At 44.7% G+C, this 23,736-nt stretch overlaps 1 protein-coding gene across 6 annotated transcripts in view; it reads right to left on the bottom strand.

The window, feature by feature from the left end:
• Positions 1-23,736, bottom strand: part of Npas3 (neuronal PAS domain protein 3) — an 839,001-nt gene that overhangs the window by 3,879 nt on the left and 811,386 nt on the right. For 3 of the 6 annotated variants that reach the window (XM_059279248.1, XM_059279251.1, XM_059279253.1), the window contains 4 exons: positions 22,339-22,532; positions 18,304-18,410; positions 4,820-4,967; positions 1,380-1,504 (listed from right to left, as the gene is read on the bottom strand). In XM_059279248.1, coding sequence (XP_059135231.1) covers positions 1,380-1,504; positions 4,820-4,967; positions 18,304-18,410; positions 22,339-22,532 — 574 coding nt within the window. Of the gene's footprint in view, positions 1-65; positions 69-1,379; positions 1,505-4,819; positions 4,968-18,303; positions 18,411-22,338; positions 22,533-23,736 lie in introns of all 6 variants that reach the window. The other 3 variants (XM_059279252.1, XM_059279254.1, XM_059279250.1) reach the window with 2 other exon arrangements.

The raw sequence follows: 23,736 nt of genomic DNA, 5'->3' as shown, positions 1-23,736 counted from the left end.
CAGGCATTCCTTGTCCACAACCCTGGAGCTGGGGTGCTCTAAGGGCGGGAGGCTGATGGAGGGACCTGCTTTTCTCATTTGAGGGGGGACAGATTTTCCCACAGTCACAGCCTAGGGAAACTCGGAGGGGATGCTGATTTCCGTGGCTTTGCCACAGCGGTGGGGGAGCAGAGTGGATTAGAACCTTGGACCCTGTACCCACTCTGGCCTTCATTTGCCCTTCTTTAGTGTCTCTGTAGCTGTAATGGAGAATACATTCTGAGCTCACCGTGTGTCCACGGAAGGGGACTGGAAATGGGAAGAAGGCTAAATGTCCTATAGCTTCTGGAATCTTTCTTACACTCCCTATCACCCGAGAAGTCTACTCCCTCAGATAACCAGAAACGGGGGGTGGGGGTGGGGGTGGGGTGGAGATGGGGCAGTATGGACTTGTTATAAATACTTCCAGAAATAAAAAGTAACAGTCCGGCATCCGAGGAAGTAGTTTACTGTGTTAGTATTGTATTATGCTGAAAGTTGTTTACTGGGGCAAAGGTTCTAGAAAAACTTCTGCCCCTTGTTTATGGATAGTATGGAGTAGTGAACAAGACAGATAAAAAAGCCTCAAGCCCGTGGATTTATATGCTATTTTAGAGGCTCCATCGCAGCTTGGTGGAGACCGAACTTCGATCACCTGTTGGGCTGGCAGAACTATTGCTGTGGATATCGCTATATGTAAATAAACTCTAATTGGCCAATAGCCAGACAGGAAGTATAGGCGGGACTAACAAAGAAGAGAATTGAGGGAACAGGAAGGGAAGAGAGAGACTGCCTGGAGCCGCCGCCAGGACAAGGAAGATGTAAGGTACCAGTAAGCCATGAGCCATGTGGCAAAGTAAAGATTAATAGAAATGGGCTAAATATAAGAGTAAGAGCTAGATAATGACAGGCCTGAGCTAATGGCCAAGCAGTTTAAATAATATAAGAGTTTGTGTGTTTATTTTATAAGTGGGCTCTGGGACTGGCGGGACTTGGTGGCGGGAGCTGGAGAAAAATTCTCCAGCAACAACTATTCCTGGTATTTGCTTCTAGCTCTGGAGCCATAGTATGATTCCTTCCATAAGGATGGGAGGGCTAACATTAAGTGATTACTTAATCTGTCCTGTATGTTTATGCAAATTATCTATACACATATATGCTACAACATATATATTTACACATAAGATGGATATATGCATTGGTGTGTTTTGAGATAAATCAATCAGGAACAACTTACTCTAGATACATCTTGTTACATGGTTTGGCCAGTTGCTGGGCATCTGACCGTGGCCCTCTGGTTGCTACCCACCCCTCGTGTTTCCACCGGCAAGCCTTAGCTATAGAGCATGGAGAAGTAATACCTGTTATACCTGAGGTGTCTTTAGAGTCTGATTCAGAGTCCGATGTCTCAGAAGATTCTGAAGTTTTCTCTGGCAAATGCGGGAGCTGAGCAATGTCCATGGGCGTGTCCTTGTACTCAGGATTACTGTGGGGAGGAAGACATCCATCAGGAGGGCAGGCATTCACCATCTCCTGAACTTCCTTGCCCTCAACTTCTGGAGTGGAGGAAGTTTAGAGGACTAAACAGGAAATTATTTCTCAGCTCCTCATGGGACTTCTCACAGAAACTTGGATTGTGCATGCTAGGGTACAGGTGCGCCCTGCCACAATGATTGAATGCCCCAAATGCTGCATGAAAGCCACTAAAAAGCTTTTAAATAATCAGGTACCACTGGGGGCCAGAGAACTCTGTGGCTTGACGCTCCTCCTGGCATAACACCCGGGGGCTGGGCCAATGAGAGGAAATCTCAGCGATTCATTCCCACACCACCTGGTGTGTCCTACCTTCTCCTGTGCTTCTAATGAGTTCATTGCCTCAGTACCCTTGCCTTGGCCCCTCGATGTAACTTCTCAGCTGTTCGGATGGTTCCAAAGCTATGGGGGTGGGGTGGGGGGGTGGCAGGCCCTCAGTGCCTAACGAGCTGTCAGATGCACAGGTGCATCTTGGGATGCGCGGCTCCTGAACTGTCGGCACACCCATTACAATCACACTTTCATGGGCTCATGTGGTGTACACCTGTGGCTTGTTAGCTGGGCTTCTGATTGCAGTGGGAGAGGCCCAGTGTGAGAGGGGCCCTGACAGAAGGGAGCTGAACCCACGTACACAAACGTGCGTAATGTTTGTTCGGTTTTTTAATTTAGAAATGAACCTCTCCCGGAAATGAAATGCTTGGTCAGTTTGAGCTAGCCATCTCCTGGAAAAGCCGATCCCAGGCTGCCAAATGTATGATCAGTAGAGGCTTCTGTAACCTCAAGGCATGAGCAAAGCATCTTGCCTCCAAATGGGAAATGCCTCTTCTGCCTTGTACAGGGCTGGCCAAGGCAGTGCCGACAGATGATTGTGGAGTCATATGCTCATATTAAGAAGTCCTGTTCCAGTCTACTCTCAAACTGCAAACATCCCTGGGAGGGTTAATTCACTAAGATGGATTAGCAGGCATTTACTCCTTAGTGTGAATTAGCTTTAACAGCAACAGCCTTTTCTAGATAATCAGACGAGACTAATGGTAGGAAGGCAGACTTGGCACTTTGCAGTCTCTGAGTACTCTTAGTTTAGAATTCTAGTAAGTACTGCCAGAGAATGGGAAGAAGGCAGAGGGCAGTGTTCTGAACAGTGGAAGGTGAGCCTGGATGGGGCCTAGATGTGGAGTATTGCTTGGGAAGGAATAATCCCTTTGGGCTAAGAAGGTGGGAAAGAAAAGGCAATTTAGGAGTTTTTCTCGTGCCAAGGAATGCTTTTCAGTACCAGCTCTGCAGCCTACAGAATGGCACCTATGAGTGGCGGGCTTGTGAGCTGGCTTGTCCCAGCCCACTGGCATCAGCTTCCTATAGTCTTGGTGCCACGGGGGCTCAGTGATCATCTGTCTCCAATTCACTGTCAGTTATTACTGGTCTCAGGGTGGGTCTACAGGTCATCTGTAAAAGGCCTACCACACATGAGACCAAGGCTCTGAAGCCGGAAGGTTGGCCTTTCGTGCCCAAAGGGCTTTCTTCCTGTCTGTGTGGAATTTGATGAGATGGAATTACCACGTGCTTGTGGGCTGGTGCTGTTCGACTCTAGGCTAGATTGATGGTGCTGACCCAGTGTCTTCTATTCCTTGCTACTTCTGCCATGGCAGGCAGAGTGGGAAGTCATGTGGCTAACGAGGCAGTCTAAAGTAAATGGTAACCAATAAATACAATAACCAACATTCTCAAGGAAATAAATAAAACAAGTAAATAAATCCCACAGGATGTGGGTAACAAACATATAGACGACTTCAGAGCCCTTCAGTGCATTAACATGGGAGATAGACTCCGTCTAAGCTCTAGGAACGTTCACCAGTGTTTATGTCTTCTTAGCGACACCACCACTTTTGCCTAGCAAAAAGCATCTGTGTGTGATATTATCTTGCTCTATTTTCTGTCTGTTACATGGCTTTCTGTGGTAGAAATAGTGACTGTTTCAGGGAACAACTTAAAAGGTCCCTTGATGTCAGAACCCCACGATGATATCTCAACTACAGGGGACGGTCCTCCTGAGTATCAAGCCTTGGAGGTAAAGCCACATTAAATACACACACTTTTACCTTTAGAGAGAGTTAATACAGAGCAGAAGAGGTCGAAAAAGGAAAAAAGGGAAGGAGAGAAATGAAAACTCTTGTAAGTGGGATCCATTAAGGCCCTCTCCAGAGCAATAATCATTAGTGTCTGATTGATATGCTGTGGGAAGCAAACACATTCATGCCTCCAGTCAAAGGCCAAAGTGTGGGAAACACTGAAGGGCCAGTGTGCTGATGAGCCATGCTGGTTAACATCTCAGCTCCATTTGGCTGTCTCTAAGAAAAATGGGACTCAGGTAGTCTTTGTCGAAATTATCAGCCAGAGGGCACCGGCTTCCATTCATTAGCTCTACTGGAAGTTTTCCTGCTCAGAGCACACATGGATCCTACTTGGTGCCTTCAGGACAACCGAGGCCAAAGGCTAGAATGATAGTGGTGGGCAGGAGCCACACCAAACACCACGATAGCTTCGTGACAAGACTGGTAGTGAACTTTCCAGAAGGCTTATCCTCAAACTCAAACCATTCAGATTGTTGGAATCCCAAAGCAGAACAGACCGAAGGAAAGAGAAAGAAAAGGTACCTCAGAGTAGCATTTAGGAAGCAGTTGAATGTGGACTGCCATGGATACAAATTTTAAGAGAATAAAATGTGTCTAAGAGCTTAAAGTGGCAGGCAAAAAGAGACTGTTTTATTATTATTATTATTATTATTATTATTATTATTATTATTACCATCATCATTATCATTATTATTTACACCGAGATTGACAGTATTCTGGCAAAGTGGTTCATCTTGCTTACCAAAATTTGAGTGCACAGAGGACAAAACCCTATGTGGAAGGCTGAGGGGACGGAATGCTCTTCCCTGCTGGCTCCTTTTGCGTACCTTCTCAGAGATTGGGGTGCACAGGCAAAAAGGCATGGAGGAGATAAGGAGACGCTTTCTATCTAGACTGCAGCTGCAGTCAAAGGTGGTCTCCATCTTGCCTGGATGGGACATGGACTAGGAAAGGAGACCAGTTTCTCCAGAGCTCTCCAAAGACTGGCAACCCAAGATTAAAAAACAGGGCTTTGATAGTCTCCTGCTTCTTTGAATTGGGGGGGAAGAAGAGCAGACTACCCACATCCCTGGGAAAGACAGCTATTAACCACAGTGTGTGCAGTGTATAACCGAGAGAGAAATGAAACAGAGAGATACCTAAGAAGATAATTCACCCAGATGATGTTCTTCTCGTTCGCATTCTTGGCGTTAATTGCTATGGTGGCACTGGATTGTATCCAGATGTAGCCTCCGTTCTTCTGCATCCAGCGATAGTACTTCGTCACACACTGACCCTTATTCAGCACTGGGGGGGGGGGAGGGGTAAAGGCGGGAGAAAACAAAACAGAAGGCACAGTATGAATGATTTTCGCCTCTGCCCAACCTCACACCAAATCTAGGGCAGTCCGGTGTACGCCCGACTTAAGATACCATTAGCACAAACGAAACCAACATCTCCCTGGAGCAGCGGCTGCCCAGCTAGGGTTGCTGGCATTTGTGGTGAGCCTATATTCCCTTCTGGGCAGCCGTGGTGTGAAAGGGAGAATAAAAGGACTCCTAATCTTTTTGGCTCAGAGCACACCTAATGTGGTGTGGATATTGTCAGTGGGTTTAACATCAGATGGTGAGAAAGGCAAATCTGTGTATGATTTATGCATAGCTTCGAGTTGCCCTCTTTGAGATTCTGGATATTTGAATGGTTCTGAAGATGCCTACCCCCCCCCCCCCCCCCCCGTCTTTGATCACTTCCCTTCAGCCTGAGCAATATCAACCCGTGTCCTTAGCCATCTGTTCCTTTTGATCTTGTCTTACAGAATTTATAGTCCTCGGATGAACTAAATTTACACTGGTCAGCCAGGGTAAAGTGTGCTGAGACGGCTGAAGGATGGAACAAAATAAATCCCCCCCCCCCCCCCCCCCCCCCCCCGTCGAGTCGGAGAGAAACTCTGGCTGGAGAGGCACGACACTGACTTGACTTGAACCAAACAGAGTGACGACTCTACACAGACACTGAAATATGGCGCGAGACGAAGGAACAAGTGAAGACATTCAGCCACGTGAACCGGCGCCTTTAAATACCCACTGTAAGAGAGCTTTAAAAATGCAGATGTTAAAAAACGATACTTTAACCAGAATCTTGCCAAGCCGAAATAGATTTGATTTGTATCTGGGTTCTCCTGAGCTAGTAAAAGGGGAAACTGCAGTAAATCATCCCCTAAATAAAGTGCTGTGGATGGGAATGGATCTAGAGGATTGCAGGAAAGCCTCTGATGTTAGGACTTGGAGACCGAGGCTCACTGCCCCCCCCCCAAAAGCTCACCAGCCTGCCGGCCACTAGAGGGCAGTGCGCACTCGTCTACATGACCCATTTTTGGCATGTCCTTGTCTCCGTCTGCTAAAATGAAAAACCTCTAACTGCTGTAATAAATTTGGCTAAATTAGCTGCTAAATGGTTATCTCAAGTAATATGTATTTGCATTAATCATCTTGCTCTAAACCAGAACAAGCCAGAGTCCTAAAGACGTAGTAAATTCATATTGTCCATTTAATTACGGCTAATAAGTGCTTCATATACAATAGTTTCATGAAGTACATTTTGATTTTTTTGGGGGGGGGTGTGGATGAGGAGAGGGAGTCACTTTGGAAAAGAACAAGGTTTCAGGCTGACGAAACTCTTCCTGCCTCTGAAAATGACCACAAATCAAACCTCCACGGACTGTGTCTACAAGCAGACAGGCTTCCATGCCTTTTTCCCACTCTTCTTTCTCTCTTTTTTTTTTTTCTCACAATATGCTAAATGGATGGCTGTAAAATTTAATAATTATGCCTTCACTGTTACTTGAAAAAGCCTTGATGAATGTTTCACACGGTAGCAAGTTTTGTTCTGAAGCTGCCACACAGGGCAGGGCCCTGGAAGGCCGGGGACTGTCACCTTCCCTTGGTGGCCTCTACAGGTAGCATTGTGTGCTCCTTTTGTTGGGGCCTGTAAGTCCTGCTAGCCTGCATGCATGGCTTCCCAGGCTACAAAACTCCTAGCAGAGGCAGAAAGCAGTGAAGTGCCATGCGGACCACACGGCTCTTCTGTCAAAGCACCGTGGCATACAACACGATGTGCCTTTATTCAGATCCTCTCAGCCTGGTTAACTATTAATTGAGGACAGTGGCTTATGCAATTCTTCACAGAGGAAATCACCACACTCCAGTCTGGTTGGTGATATAATTCTATATGCCTTGTTACCAGAATAAAGGGTACTTCCTAATGGTTTTAGTATTTTTTAACAAAGACAAAAAGACTAAGAAATCTTTTTGAAGAATCACATGAAAACATTGTTGAATTAGCAGTCTAGGCTGGCACAGCTTGAGTGGGGATTCTGGACCAGAATGGAACCCAGAACAGGCAACAAACGAACCACAGAAAACCCCAAGTCCAGAATACAGAGGACTGAAAAGGGTAGGCGAAGAAATGAATTGGAAGGTCGAGTTAAAATGTAAAGGATCCACAGAAAGATCTATATTTTTTCTTCCTTCAAACACCAGCCTCCCAGGCAGTTTGCAGACAAGGGCCTAAACAACTTCTCTGATACAAAGAGCTGATGCAATGCCATCTTTGTAAGATGGGGTACGATGGCGTGATCTGCTTAAGGGCATTTGGTGAGAAGATAAAGTACCAATTTATTAGGGTCCATGAATACATTAACGTAGTCCTTCATTAAAGCAGGCTCAGGAATGAAAGGCCTCACCAAGAATGAAGCCCTGAATGAAAAGGAGGCAGACAGGTGAGTTTTGACGTGGAGGTGGCCAGGGAGGGATTGAAAAGCAAGGTTTCCTCCTCTTGGAGTCAGGGAGCGCTGTGACTGCCTTTAGGTCACTGTGGTGAATACTGAGGAGTGGGTCTCACGGCCTCTGGTGCACAGCTGAAGACAGGCATTCTCTGGGTCATAACTGTTCCCTAGACTAGTCTTCAACAGAATTTTCAAGGGCCGCCATCTCCACATGGTCTTCAATCATGACTTGTAGGTTGGTGTTTTCTGAAGGAGACCTCCATGTGTCATTGGAATTCACAGAGAAGACAAGATGTTCGCTCCCGCGAGAGAACGAAATGTTGACCAAAATGTCACCCAAGCTGCCTTTGTTTTCAAGTCCACGGAAGAGAAGTCACCACATCTTCTTTGTACTGAATCAGGAGTACTTTTTGCTCACATCTTCTCCCAGAATATAAATTTATAACTTTGGGATGAAGCTTATTTCTTGAGGAAAAAAAAAAAAAACCATACTGGCAAATCAGTTGGATCATTCCAGCTGTGCCACAGGCAGACTCTGACAGCTTTTCCTGAGCTCATGTGGTCCTAATCAGCTCAAGAAGAAAAGCCACATTGGTGCCAGTTTGAAAGAGATTTTTAGTGTGTAATAAATTAGAGAACTTGAAAAATACAGAAAAAAAGCCCCTCTTGGTTCTCTGTTATCTAGTAACTGCCATTCTTATTTTTGAGTTGTAGGTTTGAAAATAAAAGACTATTTAGGTGAGTCCTCTTCACAAAGTCCCTTTTGTGGAGAAAACCAGAAATAAGTACAACATAAGTTGGTTGACATGGCAGTCCTTAAAAATGGCCAACCCCCCAGGCGGTGGCGGCGGCGGAAGTGGTGACGGTGCACACCTTTAACCCCAGCACTCAGGAGGCAGAGGCAGGCAGATCTCTGTGAGTTCAAGGCCAGCCTGGTCTACAGCAGGAGTTCCAGGACAGCCAGGGCTGCACAGAGAAACCCTGTCTCAAACAAACAAACAAACAAATAAAAGAAGAATTAGCTGTCCTCGAAAAGACTTCTCATCAAGCCAATGATCCCTGGGGTATGTTCGCAGCCAAGCATGCGAGCTACAAGAAGAAGGGAGTAGATGGAGAGGACATACATGTCGATTGCTGTTTTTACTATCTGTGAGATGTGGGCTGGGTACTGCTGGCACGTGGCCTGGCATCCATCCTTGTGGCTTGTTCTGCTGTCGAGATTCTTGGGTTGATTACCTTGCGCTTCCCTCAACTGAATTGACTGGTCCCATCCAAACATCTTTAGAGTTAGGTCTTTTGAGGGGATGTGGCTGAGGTATTAGTTTTTGTTTTAAAATCTCAGAGAATTTCAATGACCTTCTCTTAGAGTTTTACAAAGTAGCCATGAAGCTACAGGGAGGAGAAGTAGGTTCGTCCAGGTGTTCTCAGAATGGTCCAGGCACAATTTTCTTCCTGGTCTGGGGTAGCTCCAGTAGTCTTTGGAGGCTAATGTTTTAGGGGAACACTCCCCACCACCCTACCTTCCTTCCACACAGAAGGCACCTTAGAGTCACAAACGGCGTCTTAAGACAGAGCTGAGCTTGCACTTGGGTGATGAACACAGTGGGAACAGACTGAGCCCTCCTGGTTGAGGCCTGCCCATCTAGCAATTGAGGAACCACCACTGAGGGTCTGTTTGACTTTTAGTAACAAACACCACCCTCTGTGCCTGCCTGGGAAGGGAGTGGCACATAGCACACCCCAAAGCCAACTGTGAGGTGCTTACATTTGAAAACATGCGACCTTTGATAGCAAATACCTTCCCTCAAATGAAAGACGGGATGACACTCTTTATTGAATGTCCTTTTAAAACGACGCTTGATCTCTTGACTAAAGACTATAGGCCGGCGTACAATGATGTTCTGTTTAGAACTAACAGTTGCTTTCCTCCAAATCCCACCAACTTGGTTGGTGTGGGGCACATCTGTGTCCCCCCTGCACACAGTTCCCAACAGAAGGACTTAAGTTTTTCTTTGAGAAAACTTCGTCCCTAGACAGAGACTATGACTGAAAGAACACAAAGGAAGCCAGCTTCTGTGGCAGGGATATCATTCTGTTACTAAATCCAAACAAGTCCATACAAATTCCCCTTCAGAAATATGAAGAAAAAGAGAGAGAGAGAGAATGTGGTCTCTTCCTTTGGTGCTGCTCTACAAAACCAAAGGCAGAGTCTAAACAGGGAGTTAGTTGTGTCTCAGGAAGGAGGAGGCAGTGGAATGAAGTGATCATTTAGCAGCGTGCCTCACAAAAGGACATTTAACGGTCTGCATATGCATTAAAAGGCTGCAATACTTGGTGCATTCAGGTAAGTCTAGAATAACTAGGAAATGGTGAGCTCATCAGAGAAGCCACACTTCACATTCACACAGCTGAACAAAGAGCTTCATTATCATCATGGCGGCAGGAGGGTGCACGCATCTGCGGGACCCGTACCCCCTCACTGAGCTACCTTCATCAATAGCTGTGGAGCAGAGAAACTGGTGCCCTTTGCTAGGGCCTCAAAGATGGTTTTTGAATGCATTGAAGTGGAGAGAGAGAGAGAGAAAGAGAGAGAGAGTGAGGAGAGAAAGAATATGTGTGTTTAAGTAAGAGTGTGTGTGCTAAAACCATGCTTTCTACTTAATACCACAGTTGGGTGCTTAGCTGTGGCCACTGGTTTTCTTTCTACATTCACAAAACTGGCAGATGAAACATGAAAAAGAATACTGACTCTTTAATCTCTGCTTCTTCACCTAAGGCCCAAGGCAGGCTGACAGGGAACTTCATTCTGGAAACAGACTTTTTGAAAAAAAAAAAAAAAAAAAAAATTCTGGATTACTTTTTCCTCTGCTTTTGAAAACTGTAAGCTACCAGAGAATGAACCCGACACAGGCTTAAAACAAGAACAAATTTCCTTATCTAAAAAGTGCAAGTCCTTGATGCTCACAGGAAGGTCACTGTTAAAATCCATGGGAGACATAGCATTGCAGCCGGAGACTGTGTTAAGAGCTTTATTTACTTGCGATGGAGACAGTTTTTCCTTTAGATCTGCTCAGAGGATCACTTGAGGCTCTGATGCCAGGCACACTTTCCTATAGATTTTGCAATTAGTGAGCTAGCTATGTCTTAGATGTTTTTTTTTTTTTTCTCCCCTCTTTTCTTTTCGTAAATCTATGTGCTGAGCAATATTTGGTAACATTGTATGAGGTTTGATATTTAATGGGAGTCCCAAGCTTAGAGACAAAGGACCTGTGGATGTTCTGTGAAATGACTACGCATCAAATATGGATTCCCTCTAACACGCTAATGGCAGGCCCTGTCTAGCCACTATCTGTGGTTAAAACCTCAGAAGAGGCTTTGTCCTCTTGCCCTGACAATGGATAGATCTTTAATAACTGCTAATATTGAATCATGCAGGAAACTTTCCATTGATTTAGGACATGTCAATTTGTTCAGATTAAAAAAGAAATTTCCCTCTTCCTCATGATAATGTACTGAGTCGGAGTCCAAGACTTTCCAACACTGTTGGCATCGGGGTAATGTTCTCAGACAGAAAGATTGAAAGGAATGGTGGTGTGGGCGACCCCTGAGACCTTAGAATCGGTTTTAAAAATTTTATGTGTACGGGTGTTTCACCTGCATGTATGTGTGGGCACAACCTGCATGTCTGGTGTCTGTGGATCACCTGGGATGGGAGTTACAGACAGCTGGTTATGATCCATCAGGTGGGTGCTGGGAACTGAACCCTGGCCCTCTGGAAGAGCAGTCGGTGTTACCAACCAGTGCACCACCTCTACAGCTTTCAGAGTTTTTTCAAGCTGTTTGCAGACCAACTAGAGAGTTTCAGTGCTATTCATTCCTGCCCCTTTCGACCTAACATAGTGAAGGATGGTGTTTTGTGGCCTCTATATTCTTCTTTTTGAAAACATTTACCATATAAAGGAGAACCAGTGAACTCTTCAGCATGGCATCAAGAAAGGATTCTGGCGAGGAATGAGGGAAATGGTAGATTTCTCCAATCACCCAGGAAGATTTTTTTTTGAGTGCCTTACTGTGTGTTAGCTGGTAGGAGATTATGGTAAACAAAGTCTGTCCATGGGCCTGCCCACTGATGGGCAGTGGTGTCCATCAGTGCTCATTAATCCCCGCCCCTAACACTGGGCAACTGAACTCATGGAGGAGTCACCAGTGTGAAGGTGGTTGACACGTTTCCTTCAGTCCTAAACAGGGATTCCTCTCCAGTTGTCTTTGTTTTTTTTTTTGTTTGTTTGTTTTTTTTGTTTTTTTTGGTTTTTCAAGACAGGGTTTCTCTGTGTAGCTTTGCGCCTTTCCTGGGACTCAAATGGAGCGGGTCTTCTCACTTTCACTATCAGGTTATAACGGTGACAACTATGTGAAAGACAGCATGGTGCATCTGCTGAAGTGACCTAGGCTGGGTGAAGTCCTCACCTTAGAAACCTAGAAGTAATAGAGATTTAGAGACCAAGGGTGAAAAGGGGCAGAGGGGATGAAATGGACCTGTCTATCCTCAGTGGACCCTGCATTTTTGGATGTAGTCATTTTGTTGAATCTTCAACATCTTCATAAAGAAGCTTGGGTGTCTGGGGCACAAATGCTTTGGTTGTATACTAGCCACATACATGAATTCAAGTCTATGTTGCTCAACTGGACCTAAACACATTTTAAAGGACCTTTTCCAATATGCAGGCTACTGTTTTAAGGAAAATATAAAGATAACTCACACAAGATCAAGAACAGGTCGTATGATAAAAAAAGTGATGAAGTTGATTCTATTTAGGCTAGTTGACTTAGGAGAAATGGATGATTTAGAAGTATTGATTTTTTTCTGGATCATGTTTTATAACAGTAATGGGCTATTTTTGTTTGTTGTTGTTGAATTAAAAAAACACAACAAAAGCAGCCATTTGAACTGGTAATAAAGGACAGGAATCCACCTGAGAGTTGAATTTGTCAGTCAGATCCAAGTTGTAGCTTGCTTTCTGGGGAAAGAGAGATTTTGAATTTCATGCCTCCCTGTAGTTTTCTATCCCTGAAATGCCCTGGATACTCCCCTGTTTCTCCTGCCTTCGTGGCTTCTTACCATCGTCTTTCTAGGACTAGGGGAAGTGTGCCCTGTGGGCCTCTTCTGGGGCTTCTTTTCCATCTTCCCTGGGATGCCTCCACCTCTGGGATCTCTATATTTTATTCCTCCATCTTATAGTCTTCATTTTATGTCATATATTCAGAGTTGGCTGTCTCATGCTGCCTTCCCCACTTTGAATACCTTATTTTTAAAGTCTCCTAGTAATACCACAAGTCATTGTATACAGTAAGCAGTCAGGGATGTTACATGAAAGTGAACAGAGAAAATATCCCTACTCTTATCCACACACGTAAAAAAAGTATTCATAGGAAAAAACTACCCTGGGGAGAAACACCCAAGATTTTCTTTTCATTCCCAAGCTGGATATCATTACTTTGAATACGGTGTGAATATTTAGCCTGTATGTATGTATGTGCACCTCAAGCATGAGATGCCTGCAGAGGTCTGAAGAGGGCATTGGGTCTCCTGGAACTGGAGTCACAGATGGTTGTTAGCCACCATGTGGATGCTGAGAACCCAACCCAAGTTCTGCAAAAGTAGCAAGTGCTTTTAACCACTGAATCATGTCTCCATTCCCAGTTTATACCATTTCTTGAAAGTCAAGTTTATCAAATAATTATATTGATTTCATTAGAACACTGATTGAGATACCATCAGAATCACTCCACTATCATCAACAAAATCACTCCCAATACAGAGGAAAGTGAACTTCAGATGGTTAGTTGGTTTGGATTTACTCCTGATAAAACAGTTCTTTCTAGACACTAGAGTGGTCAGTACTGTTCAATCCTCACTGTGAAGAGAGTTGGCAAGTGATTGTATACCTACAAACCCCGGATTCTGACTCAGTAAATTTGGTGTCAGCTGAAGTCTTGCAAGTCTACAAGCTCCTTGCACATGTCCACACTGCTCCTGAACAGGGTGACAAGTGGGACAAGCCCTAGGCTGGTAGGCAGGCCTACTCGCTGGTCCCGTTCTCTGTGTTTGCCTGCCTTGGACTTGAAAAGCCAAATCAGCACTTGCTCCCAAAAGAAAGACACAAAATACTAACCCGAACTCATTCCTGCCTAGGACTCTGGTTCTTTCTTGCTGCCTGTGACAAGTCTCTGCAGCTAGCGGACAGGCAACGGTGTAGGCTGACGGGGCTTCAGGAAGAAGGGCAGCAGTGACAGCTATTCAATGTATTTTCTTCCATGGGAATTTTCACATTCGCGAGGGAGAAGAGGAAAGAATTCTTTTGCTCTGGGGAAAAGTCCAGGCAAAGACCAGGTTGTAGCAAAATCCCTGAAGATGCCAGCCCAGAAGCGCTGAGACCCGAAAACAGCAGAAAGCCCCTGGTGCAGTCTGGGTTTGGCCCACCCATGAAACTTGAGTCCTTTCCTTCCTCCTCCTCCTGCAGCTTCCCTTCGTGTGAGCCAGGGCTGCACATCCAAATCAACAATTAAATCCCCCCTTTGTTTGTGTGGCAGATGACAAATGCATGGAGGACATCTTGTGTTGCCTAGGCAGGCAGGGCACTTACTTTGATTGATGCTCAGTTGTAGAAAAAAATGAGCTGGGAAGGAATTACAATGGAGGGCCTGCAGACTGGAAGGGGATATACTAATTAGTCCTGCATTAAGCAGTCTGCTTGCATTTGGCGATGAGATGCCTTCAGGAGGGAAGTGTAGGGGTTATTGATGCAAAACAGCATGGGATGCATTATGCCAGGTAGCTGTATATTCATTTTGCTAAAAAATGTATTAAGAAGCAAACACTTTGGCTACCGTGTGTATTTTTTAAACACTCACCCTCAAGTAGAGAGGGTCAGCCGAGCTTTTCATCTCCACTTGGTCCTGTAGGCAACGGGGCAGCCCTTTTGTTTCTCTGGAAAGATTTGCAGAGTTTTTTCATCCTGGGTAAGGTACTAGGGAGGGGAAGCTGCTACCTTATCTACAGTTCAGGTTTCTTTTCTCTGAATCTCACTGCCGAGAGTCTTGAGTCTTGGTGGTGGGGACATAGTGTCACAGGGGAAGGAAAGACACGTTCCTTTTTGAGGTTTTAGAGGGATGCTGTTGATTTGACTCAGGAAGAACTGGGGGGGTGGGGGGGTACCAAAGAGCTCAGACTCTAGGCAAAGGCTTCATTAAAAAGGAATAAAGACAACGCAAAGCACATGCCTGCATTTGGCTCAGCAGTCCATGGTTTAGGTTATAGGCAGATGGAGTGTTTTGTGCTGAAACATCTCACATTTCAAGGGTGACCCTGATGCTCTAGGTAGCTGGAACATGTGATCTAAAGGACATGAATGGTCATCCTCTAGGTCATTGTCTCCTGAGCAATGGAAGACTAGAGGGCAGTGGAGAGAGAAAGGTCCCCAAATAATCACTACCATATGCAGTTTAAAATTCAAACCTTGAAATGCTGATTTAGTCTATTTGACCTGAAGAACCCATGAAACTGAGCTTAATGAAAAGAAGTCACAGAGGTCTTTTGTCACAGTGGGAAATAAACAGATTTGAAATTCCCTTGATTTCAGAACCATGGTCACTAGATAAACTAAACTTGAACTCCTGGCAATCCTCCTGCCTCAGCCTCTCTGCAGGGATTACAGATAGGAGCCACCAAAGCCCGCTGACACTGTGACTCTGTATGTTGAGATCTGTCTAGCTCACACCAGGCACATTGAACTCGCCCGGTGGGAAGCAGGTGGTCTCGTATTCTCAGCTCCTTTTCAGAGTCAACATCAGGCGTGTGCTTTGCAGCTGAGATTTCTCTTCACTGCTCTGAATCAAGGGACAAGTTCCTTTAGGGATTTATAGATACCAATGCCGAGAAAGGATGCCAATGATAAAGATAGGATTTCTAGTCCTCAAAGACGGCTGAGCCCCCTTCTCTTTATGTTTTTTCTAGGACTCAGAGCATAAGACAGATATCAGAGTATCTGAAGTATGATCAGATGTCTGAAGCCCGCCTTCCACAGACAGACCAGGAACCGTGCCAATCGCTCTAGGAAGAAAAGCTAAATAGTTAATGTGGTTTATTTTTTAACCACCCCTTTGTTTTAGAATTCTATCTTATTCTTGAACTGATTCTGTGTCGCTGTGACCTTCTCCTGCCAGGAAGGCACAGTTGAGGCCTCCTTCAGTAATAGCCTAGGGCTTTGGACAAGCAAGATGCTGTGCCGGCTCCCAGTCTCCTCTTCCAGTGTTTACACAAGCAAGCCTTATTACATGCCCTGTCGTTTTGTTACTGGGCTGGCTCTGGTCTGAGAATTAGGTAAACATCAGACATTCCATCACACAACTCTAAACTCAATCTTACTTTATAATGATGTTAATGTTTATTGTACCAAAGCGAGAGGCCTTTGTATATTTCAGCATCTTATTTCAGTCACAGAATGCAAAACCTGACATTGGAATCAGCGTGATGTGTGTGTGTGTGTGTGTGTGTGTGTGTGTGTGTGTGTGTGTGTGTGTGTGATTGAAGATATTAAGCGCTACAAGAACATTGGAATTTCAATCTGATTAGGATCAAAATTCTGCAGGATCAAAACACTCCTTTCCTCCTCCTACAGTTTGACTAATTGTGCGCTACTTGACATTGTGGGGTTACTCCACAGTGTGATGGCTAAATATGTGAAGTGTATTTTACTGTGCAGAATTATCAGCTCGTTCTATTTGTTTTTCATGTGTTTAAGGTTATTAAAAGAACTCAAAAATGAGAAGTCATGTGTACGAGTTAAAAGTATGAACTCAATCATTGTTAGTAGGCTAAATCATAAAGCAATAGCCAGTAAGTCAATATCAAGTAATGAAAAAAAAATCACAGAATTTGAAAGCATACTTTCCCTGTTTATTAGCTGGCAAGATAGCAGAGAAATTAGAACTGCATGATGGTGGACGGTGCTGTAGTTTATTTTCCATCACTTTTCAATTATGCTGGCTACTGGAAATAAGACAAGGGAGGATGGGGAAGGATGACATCGAGCATATTTGTTGGAGACTTTTGCCTTTTGGGAAGGTCTGAGCTGCATGGCCTTGCATTCCTCAAGAACTGTGTTTCTTCAAGCTGTGTATCCAATTCTGAGAGAAACAACATGGCATCTTCAAAATAAGGCCCAAGGATAACAAAGTTCTGTTTAAATCAGCGTTAGGTTTCTGATTTTAGACCTTAGTTAGGGTTCCAAAATGAGAAAGCACCTCCTGCTTCAGCCTTCCCCCAACATGGGGGGGTTCATGTTGGGGGGTTAGTATCTTGAAAACAATATATTCATATTCAAAAAAATCTTTACGCCTGGCCTGTGGTATTCCAGAAATACATCCATTGGTTCCTTCAGAGATCTATATTTTCTCCATTTTTCCTAAATTCCCAGTGACAAAGAACCTGATGTTTCTGCTCAGGAAACAGCATCATTTTCTCCCCCAATTAATTGAAGAGCCATCTGCTTCTGTGAAACATAACACCCATTCATTCTTAGCAACAAGTGTGTTCCCTGACTCCCTGGTGAGCAATATCAAGGCACGTGCCCAGCGTTGGGAGCAGACTGTACTAGAGAGCAGCCATACTCAGGCTGTGCCCAGAGACACAGAGACACAGAATCTGACATTGACTTTGGCCCATGGAAGTGTTGCTAATGTAGAGTTAAACACACAGTACCATGATGTTGACCACATAGAGACTTGGGATAGCTTAGTCTCCATCAGGCTTTGATGAGCTGAGCTCAAAGTGAAGAACTGATTGCAAAGGGCTTGGATATCTGGGGCTATCTAGGTCTCCTCAGCTGTGACAAGAAGGCACAAAGACTACCATGCTGGTCTTTATGGCATACAGCCTTCACCTTGAACTAGACTACGTCACAGGTAGCACCTTGCATGTCCTGAAAATTTGGCTTCTGAACTGTGTAGAACCTTCCAAGAATGTAGCTGGTAGAGAGCTGTCTTTCAGGAAGTCTCTAGAACAGTCATATTCTTGGAAGAGGGAACTTCCACCAGTTCACAGCCTTCTGGACCTTTTCTGTGCAGAAACAGGCTAGGGAACTCTGAGAGAAACTTGCATGCTGAGTCTGGATGTGAATTGTGGCTTAGACTCTACCGGAGCTTGGCTGCTCCTCTGACTCCCATGCTACAGAAAGTCCCTGTGAGTTCAGTCTGAGGTGAGGAGCCCAGAGCAAGACTCAAAGAGTGAGAACCAGTTTCTTACTCCTAGGAGCAGACACTAGAAGTAAAGACCCCTCTGTAATGAGCCTCTTTCTAGAAAGACACTGCTATTACCAGGTGCTGTAGTCTTGTAACGTATTCTGTCCCTGCCCCTGCAGACTTTCTCCTTACCCAGTTTTTGCAGCTGGGCAAGTAGGCATTTTTATGAGGCTCTGGCCTATTTGAACTTGTCTTCGCCCATGTATGGTATGAAACTGAAACCACAAATTTCAAAGTGGAAATTGCTGTCTAGAAAATGAAAGGGTCAAGGAGGCATTTAAGACAGAGGTTCTTTCCGTCTACTTCCGGTGAGAGAAAGCACAACAGACCACACAATTCTAGATGAGTGCCTCGAGATCCCACAATTTGTCTAGGCCCAAGGTCCAGCCTTCAATATAATACCAATACCAGCTGAAATGACTTATATCTCACTTTCCCCCACTGTGTGACAGTCATTTCAGATATAGACAGGAGACATGCAGGAGCACGTCAGCACTGAGCCCTATAATTTCACAGAGACGAATGACACAAAGCCAGGCTCCCCCCCGCAGGGGTACTTACAGTCCAGGTGACTGTGTCTGATGCCCTCTACGTCTTCGGCATGGATGAAATGGTAACATCTTTTCCCTACGATGTCTACAGGGGTCAGATCCATGTAGTCACTAATCCTGTGAAGAGAACACCGCAGATTGGAACCCAGGAAGTAGGAAAGTAGAGAGGCTGTCAAATAATGCACGATGCTGACCTAGCAACGTTTTCATCATGCCAAGTACCTGTGAGGATGAGGCACTCGGAGCAAATGCTCTCAGCAGAGAAGATTATTTCTGTGGCAGATAACAACATTTTTCAAAATTTGGATATGTGCTAGATCAAGCAATTGCATTTAAGTAATTAGGTAGGTTTTTTCCTTGGCATCAGAATGCACATTTAGACAACGTAATTCCATGAAATTATTGAGGAACTGTAACAATGCAGGATCCTCATTACAGGCCAAGATAATTCAAGGTTACATAATAAAATAAAAACATGTTATGTCTATACCAAATGATTAGAGACACCTTTCATTTAAGCAGATTGGTCTACTGTTGGGTATTTCCATGAAAAAGGGATTCAACTGCTTCTTGGCACAAAGTCCAAATTGGCATTTCAAGGGATATAATTTAAATGCTGAGACATACAGATGCCTGGGGGTATTATCTTTTTTAGTCTCAGTCATTTGGGAGCTCGGCTTTCACTCCTGGCTCTTTTAACTGGCGCTTTGTGGTAGATGCTACACAGAAACTTTTAAACCATTTCAGCAGCTCTTCTGGGCCTGCACTTGACAGTATGGGTGTACCAGTGCCTGTCCAGTGTCCTCAGGCAGGGCCCAGAAAGATAGAACCCAAACTATAAAACACATCAGGGGATCTGCCTTGTTTATATAGACATGTACAAACTGCTTCTTGCCTGCTGTATCATTCATTTTGGTTGGTAAAAAAATAGATTTTTGTTTAACTTAATTTTATTGTCCCTTCAAAATTACTTATAACATAGGAGCTCTTCAAATGTGAAGCAAATATTTAGAAATATCATCTTTATGTGACAAGAGATTAGTATTGGGGAATTATTCCTACCCACAAGACAGGGAACTGAGAAGGAAGAGTGACATGAAAACGCTGTGGAATTAGCTGGACATGGTGACATCTGTAAACCCAGCCCTCGGGAGGCAGAGCCGGGAAGATCTTTGTGAGTCTGAAGGTAGGTAGCCTGGTCTACACAGTGAGTCCCAGGACAACCAGAGTGAAATAGTGAGACCCTGTCTTGGAAAAAAAACAAAAAACAAAATAAAAAATAATAAACAAAAACAAACAAATGCTTTGGGGTATAATTATAATATACTACTCCGTGAGGTGAACAGATTTCTTAGTGTCTTAGTGATTGAAATAACTTTTCTGTACAAACTAGAATTCATAGTAAGAGAAGATTCCTTGGGGAATGAAAAGATCCTGGAGGATTTGTGGTATACAACAGATTGGTTGCTCTGTTTATTAGTTTGTTTTCCAAGTACAGTGAACACCCCTTTCTGCGGGGGGGGGGGGGGGGGGAGGGAGGGGGAGGAAGCAGAGTGTCACTCTAGGACCCTCCTTGGTATCTGTGAAAATTACTAGTTCCTGAGAGCATCAGAGGTCAGCTTTGTTCTGGGCCATCCTAAAGACAGTAGAAGAATGGCTAAGGAGCAAGCTTAGTTTCTAGTTAACAAGTCCCTAATTAAATAATAAACCCTGGGAAAAAGCCAGGCCATCCTTCGGGGAAGGCATTCTTTGGTTAACTCTTTATTTGAATGAACACCTTCAAAAACCAGGACCAAGCCCTTTCAATGGACCAGAGCCTGTGGCGGTGAATACGACCTGTTCAGGAGTAAAGGGGTTCTTAATAAACACTCAGGAACGGCAGGCCGGAAGCGGAACTATCCTTTCCCAGCCTGTGTTCCCTTACCTGTAAACAACTTCAGGACATGCTGAGGAGAGTCATGGATGGAATGAAATTAGCAGTGCCCAGAGCTTGGCACATGGCAGCAGCTTTTCCATAAACCAAATATGCAATTAGCCCTCACTAAAGGACTTTTTCAGAATTTCTGTCATCTTTAGTTGGGAAAGAATGATGCATTGTATCGGTTAATGGAGTGGGTTTTTTTTTTTGTCGTTGTTTTGTTTTGTTTTTTAAGAAAAAGCTAAGAACAGGTCACAGAAAATAATCTCAATTGCTAAAATGGGACATTGAAAGCTTGTTAAAAATCAGTCACTTGATCACAGCAGTGAAAATTAGGGACACTTTGGGATAGGACAACTGTTGGAAATTTGGCAAGTGAGTGGAGGCAGATTTTTGGAGGGTGTGGTGATGGTGGAGCCGAACCGAGCCTGAGGTGGCTTCATCTTCTGGCAACGTGTCCCTTCTCACTAGTCTCCTCCACTGTCTCACATCTTAACTTAGAGACTAATGGCTTTGTAAATGCTAACTGCGTTCGTCTACTGTGTGTATATATGAAAAGTTCCCCTCAGAGGTTATTCCAAATAGTTCCTTACCATTCACTCTGCCACTAAAGAAAAATAGGAGAATGGGAAACCTCAGAGCGTGTTGCTAAGTCAGGGGCTTATGAATTCTCCCACTTCAGATCAAAACTGCCCAGGCTGACAGGGGCAGTGGTAGTACTTACATTAGGGAATAGGAGAAATGGGGGGGCTGCAGGGGTCTGCGCAGACGCGCGGCCCAGCAGGCACAGATACTCATTAAAATCAGTGACCACCGTTAGGAGACACCCACTCCTGCTAACCTTTCCATCTGGCTAACTTGTCTTTCCTGACATCCCGTGTCCCCTCCAGAACACTTGAGACACACCCAAGTGGACAATCACAATGAAGATTTTGTAAGTGCCAACTGAACTTGAGCAGATTTAGCATTACTTATCGCATAATGGTGACAGGTTCGCGATACTGTCTACCGCTATTGAGCCTCAGAACTCAGGTAAATTCTTTCCTCTCAGCCAGTCCCTTGCCGGAAACAGGAGACCATTCCTAAATCAATCTCTGCTTTCAGCTTTAGTAGCCCTTCCCAGTGGGCTGAATGGACGCAGGCGCTTTCGGCCTCCCTCTTGGATAGACTCTGGAGAGGTCAATTACCCAAGCCACTTGACCATTCTGCTCTCCGGTTTCCCCTCTGAAGGCATTCACAGGGCTCAGGGGACATACCCTGCCTTCAAAGCTGACAACAATCTATGGCCCTAAAGCTCCCTCCCTCAGCTACCTCAGTAACTCTCCATGCAGCACCAGGGGATGGGCAGGTTGGCCATGCTGCTTTCCCAAGGCTGATATACAGGCAGCCCTGTCCTCCCCTCTCTCTGCATTCCGATTCTCTCTTCACACCAGTCAGATGGGCTGGTGACCTCTAGGTGAAAGGTCAGCAAGGTACACCATCTTCCATCTCTGTCCCCTCGCTTTGTGCTTAATGGAAAAAGTGAACTTTCAAACCAGAGGCTAAAAAGTCCTTTTTGTAAAAGCTCAGTCTTGGGGAAGAACTGCCAACTCATTTCTAGGATGAGTCATCTGTTTTTAATTTATAAAAGAGAAATCCTCAGGATGACAAAGTTTTATTTAATCGTGTTGCAAATTCCTCCTGCGGCAGATTTCCTCTGGGGGCCTCGGATTCTCATTTGTCCGATGCTCCATGTCTGTGAGGACACTGCCCGTCAGATGCAAGGGCCCTTGAATTAGTGGGAAGCGGGTCACCCAGAGGCATAGAAGATGCCTTTTATTGCATCATTTTGCCAATAACATCTCAGCCCCGCTCTCTACTTGGGTTCTCAGCCAAAATGGGCCTTCTTTATAGCGGATGGATGTCTGGGTATCCCAATTCATTCAATTGTTGTCCCAAATGTAAATCAAGGAAGCAATGTAAATTTTAAATAAAAAGCATGCTTGGTGTCATTCCAAGCAGCCATTAAAAACAAGATCAGGATTTATAACGAGCCTCACTGGGGAAGTAAAATCTTTCAGGCAGCCAAAAGCAGACCTTCCCCAATGGGTGGTGTGCAATGGGCAAATGAAGAAGAAAAGCAAGTACCTATTTTCACAGTAAATGATATTGAGGTCCATGTTTACTCGAGTGACGAACATATGGCAGTCAATCCTGACTTCATTGATGGTAGGAGGAGGCAAGGCATGAGCCACCACCACAAGACCCATGATTTGGCTGGGGACGGTCCTCCCGTGGGACAGCGACACTCTGAGGCGAAGCCGGCCTGTTATGTGAATCACCTGGAAAAAAAAAAAATAAAGTACAGGACACCAGGCAAATGTACATCCCAGAAGTAAAGGTGGTTTCTTCTGAAGAAGGAAAAAAATCTCATCGGGGAAACCAATGCTAGGTTGTACCTTCCATAACATGCCCTGTCAGTGTGCCCTGGACACGCTCATGGTGAAGCACAGAGAATACATACTATTGGACTTTTTCAGGTAGTGTTATTATAGTGCTGTGCTTTTTTTTAAAGCCCCTACATTTATAATACGAAATTCATCCTCACATCATATGATGAAGATGCTGAGCACTGAGCTAGCGGCAGAAAGAAATGTTCGAATTATTAGCCCCTGTTAGTAAAAGATGTCCACCCGATTTTGGGGTGAGAGAGATTACATGCCCATCTGCTTTCTGGAATTTGTGGCTCAGAGATTTCCTTCATTCAGAGAATTCAGTGATTTTTTTTTGATTTTTTTTTTTTTTTTTTTTTTTTTTTTTTTTTTTTTTTTTTTTTTTTTTTTTACAGAGGTCTGAATGACAGACTCAGGGCTACAGCAGAAATGGACTCTTGTGATGACAGACATTTCTCACTGGGCAGTACCAGGTTACCGGGAGCTCTGTGACTGACTGCATCCCGGAGCAGGTTGGGGCTGTGATGCATTCCTTGAACTTACACTCAGTAGAGTCAAGGAGATGCTCGCCACTTTTGTGGCATCTCAGATGCACTTGCCTAGGAACTCCAGGAGGAATATTGAGCTGAATTGTTCGGTTTATGAGCCAAAGTATACACACCACCCAGAATCACCAGGGGAGAACCACAGGGTGAGCTTCTAGAATGATGCAGTAGTCAAACAAAGCCAGAAATTGGTGAAATACATGAAAGGTTTCTATGGCTGTGCTTTGAGAAGATAGGAAGAAATGGGGTGTGTCTGTCAGGGCTTGGAGACGCATGCTCACATGTGCGTGTGCATGTGTGTGCGTGCGTGCGTGCTTGCGTGCGTGTGCCCATGTCAACTCTTGCTGCATTCCGAGGCCCCTGTTGTATGTGGGATCCTCTACAAAGAGCCCTGCTTAGTGGCAGAGTTATCACATCTGCTTTGCTCTCCAAATCCATCTCGGAGCATCACACCACCTATCAAGATTCCACATTTGCTCCCTCACCATGAGGAAGCAGCGTGGGGAGTAGGTCCTCATCTCCTCTCCAGAACAATACAATACCATCTG

This window comes from Peromyscus eremicus, chromosome 14 (assembly GCF_949786415.1).
Source record: "Peromyscus eremicus chromosome 14, PerEre_H2_v1, whole genome shotgun sequence".
Taxonomy (NCBI): Eukaryota; Metazoa; Chordata; class Mammalia; order Rodentia; family Cricetidae; genus Peromyscus; species Peromyscus eremicus.
Note: the sequence above shows the minus strand (reverse complement) of the source record. Positions and strands in the feature narration are given on the sequence as shown.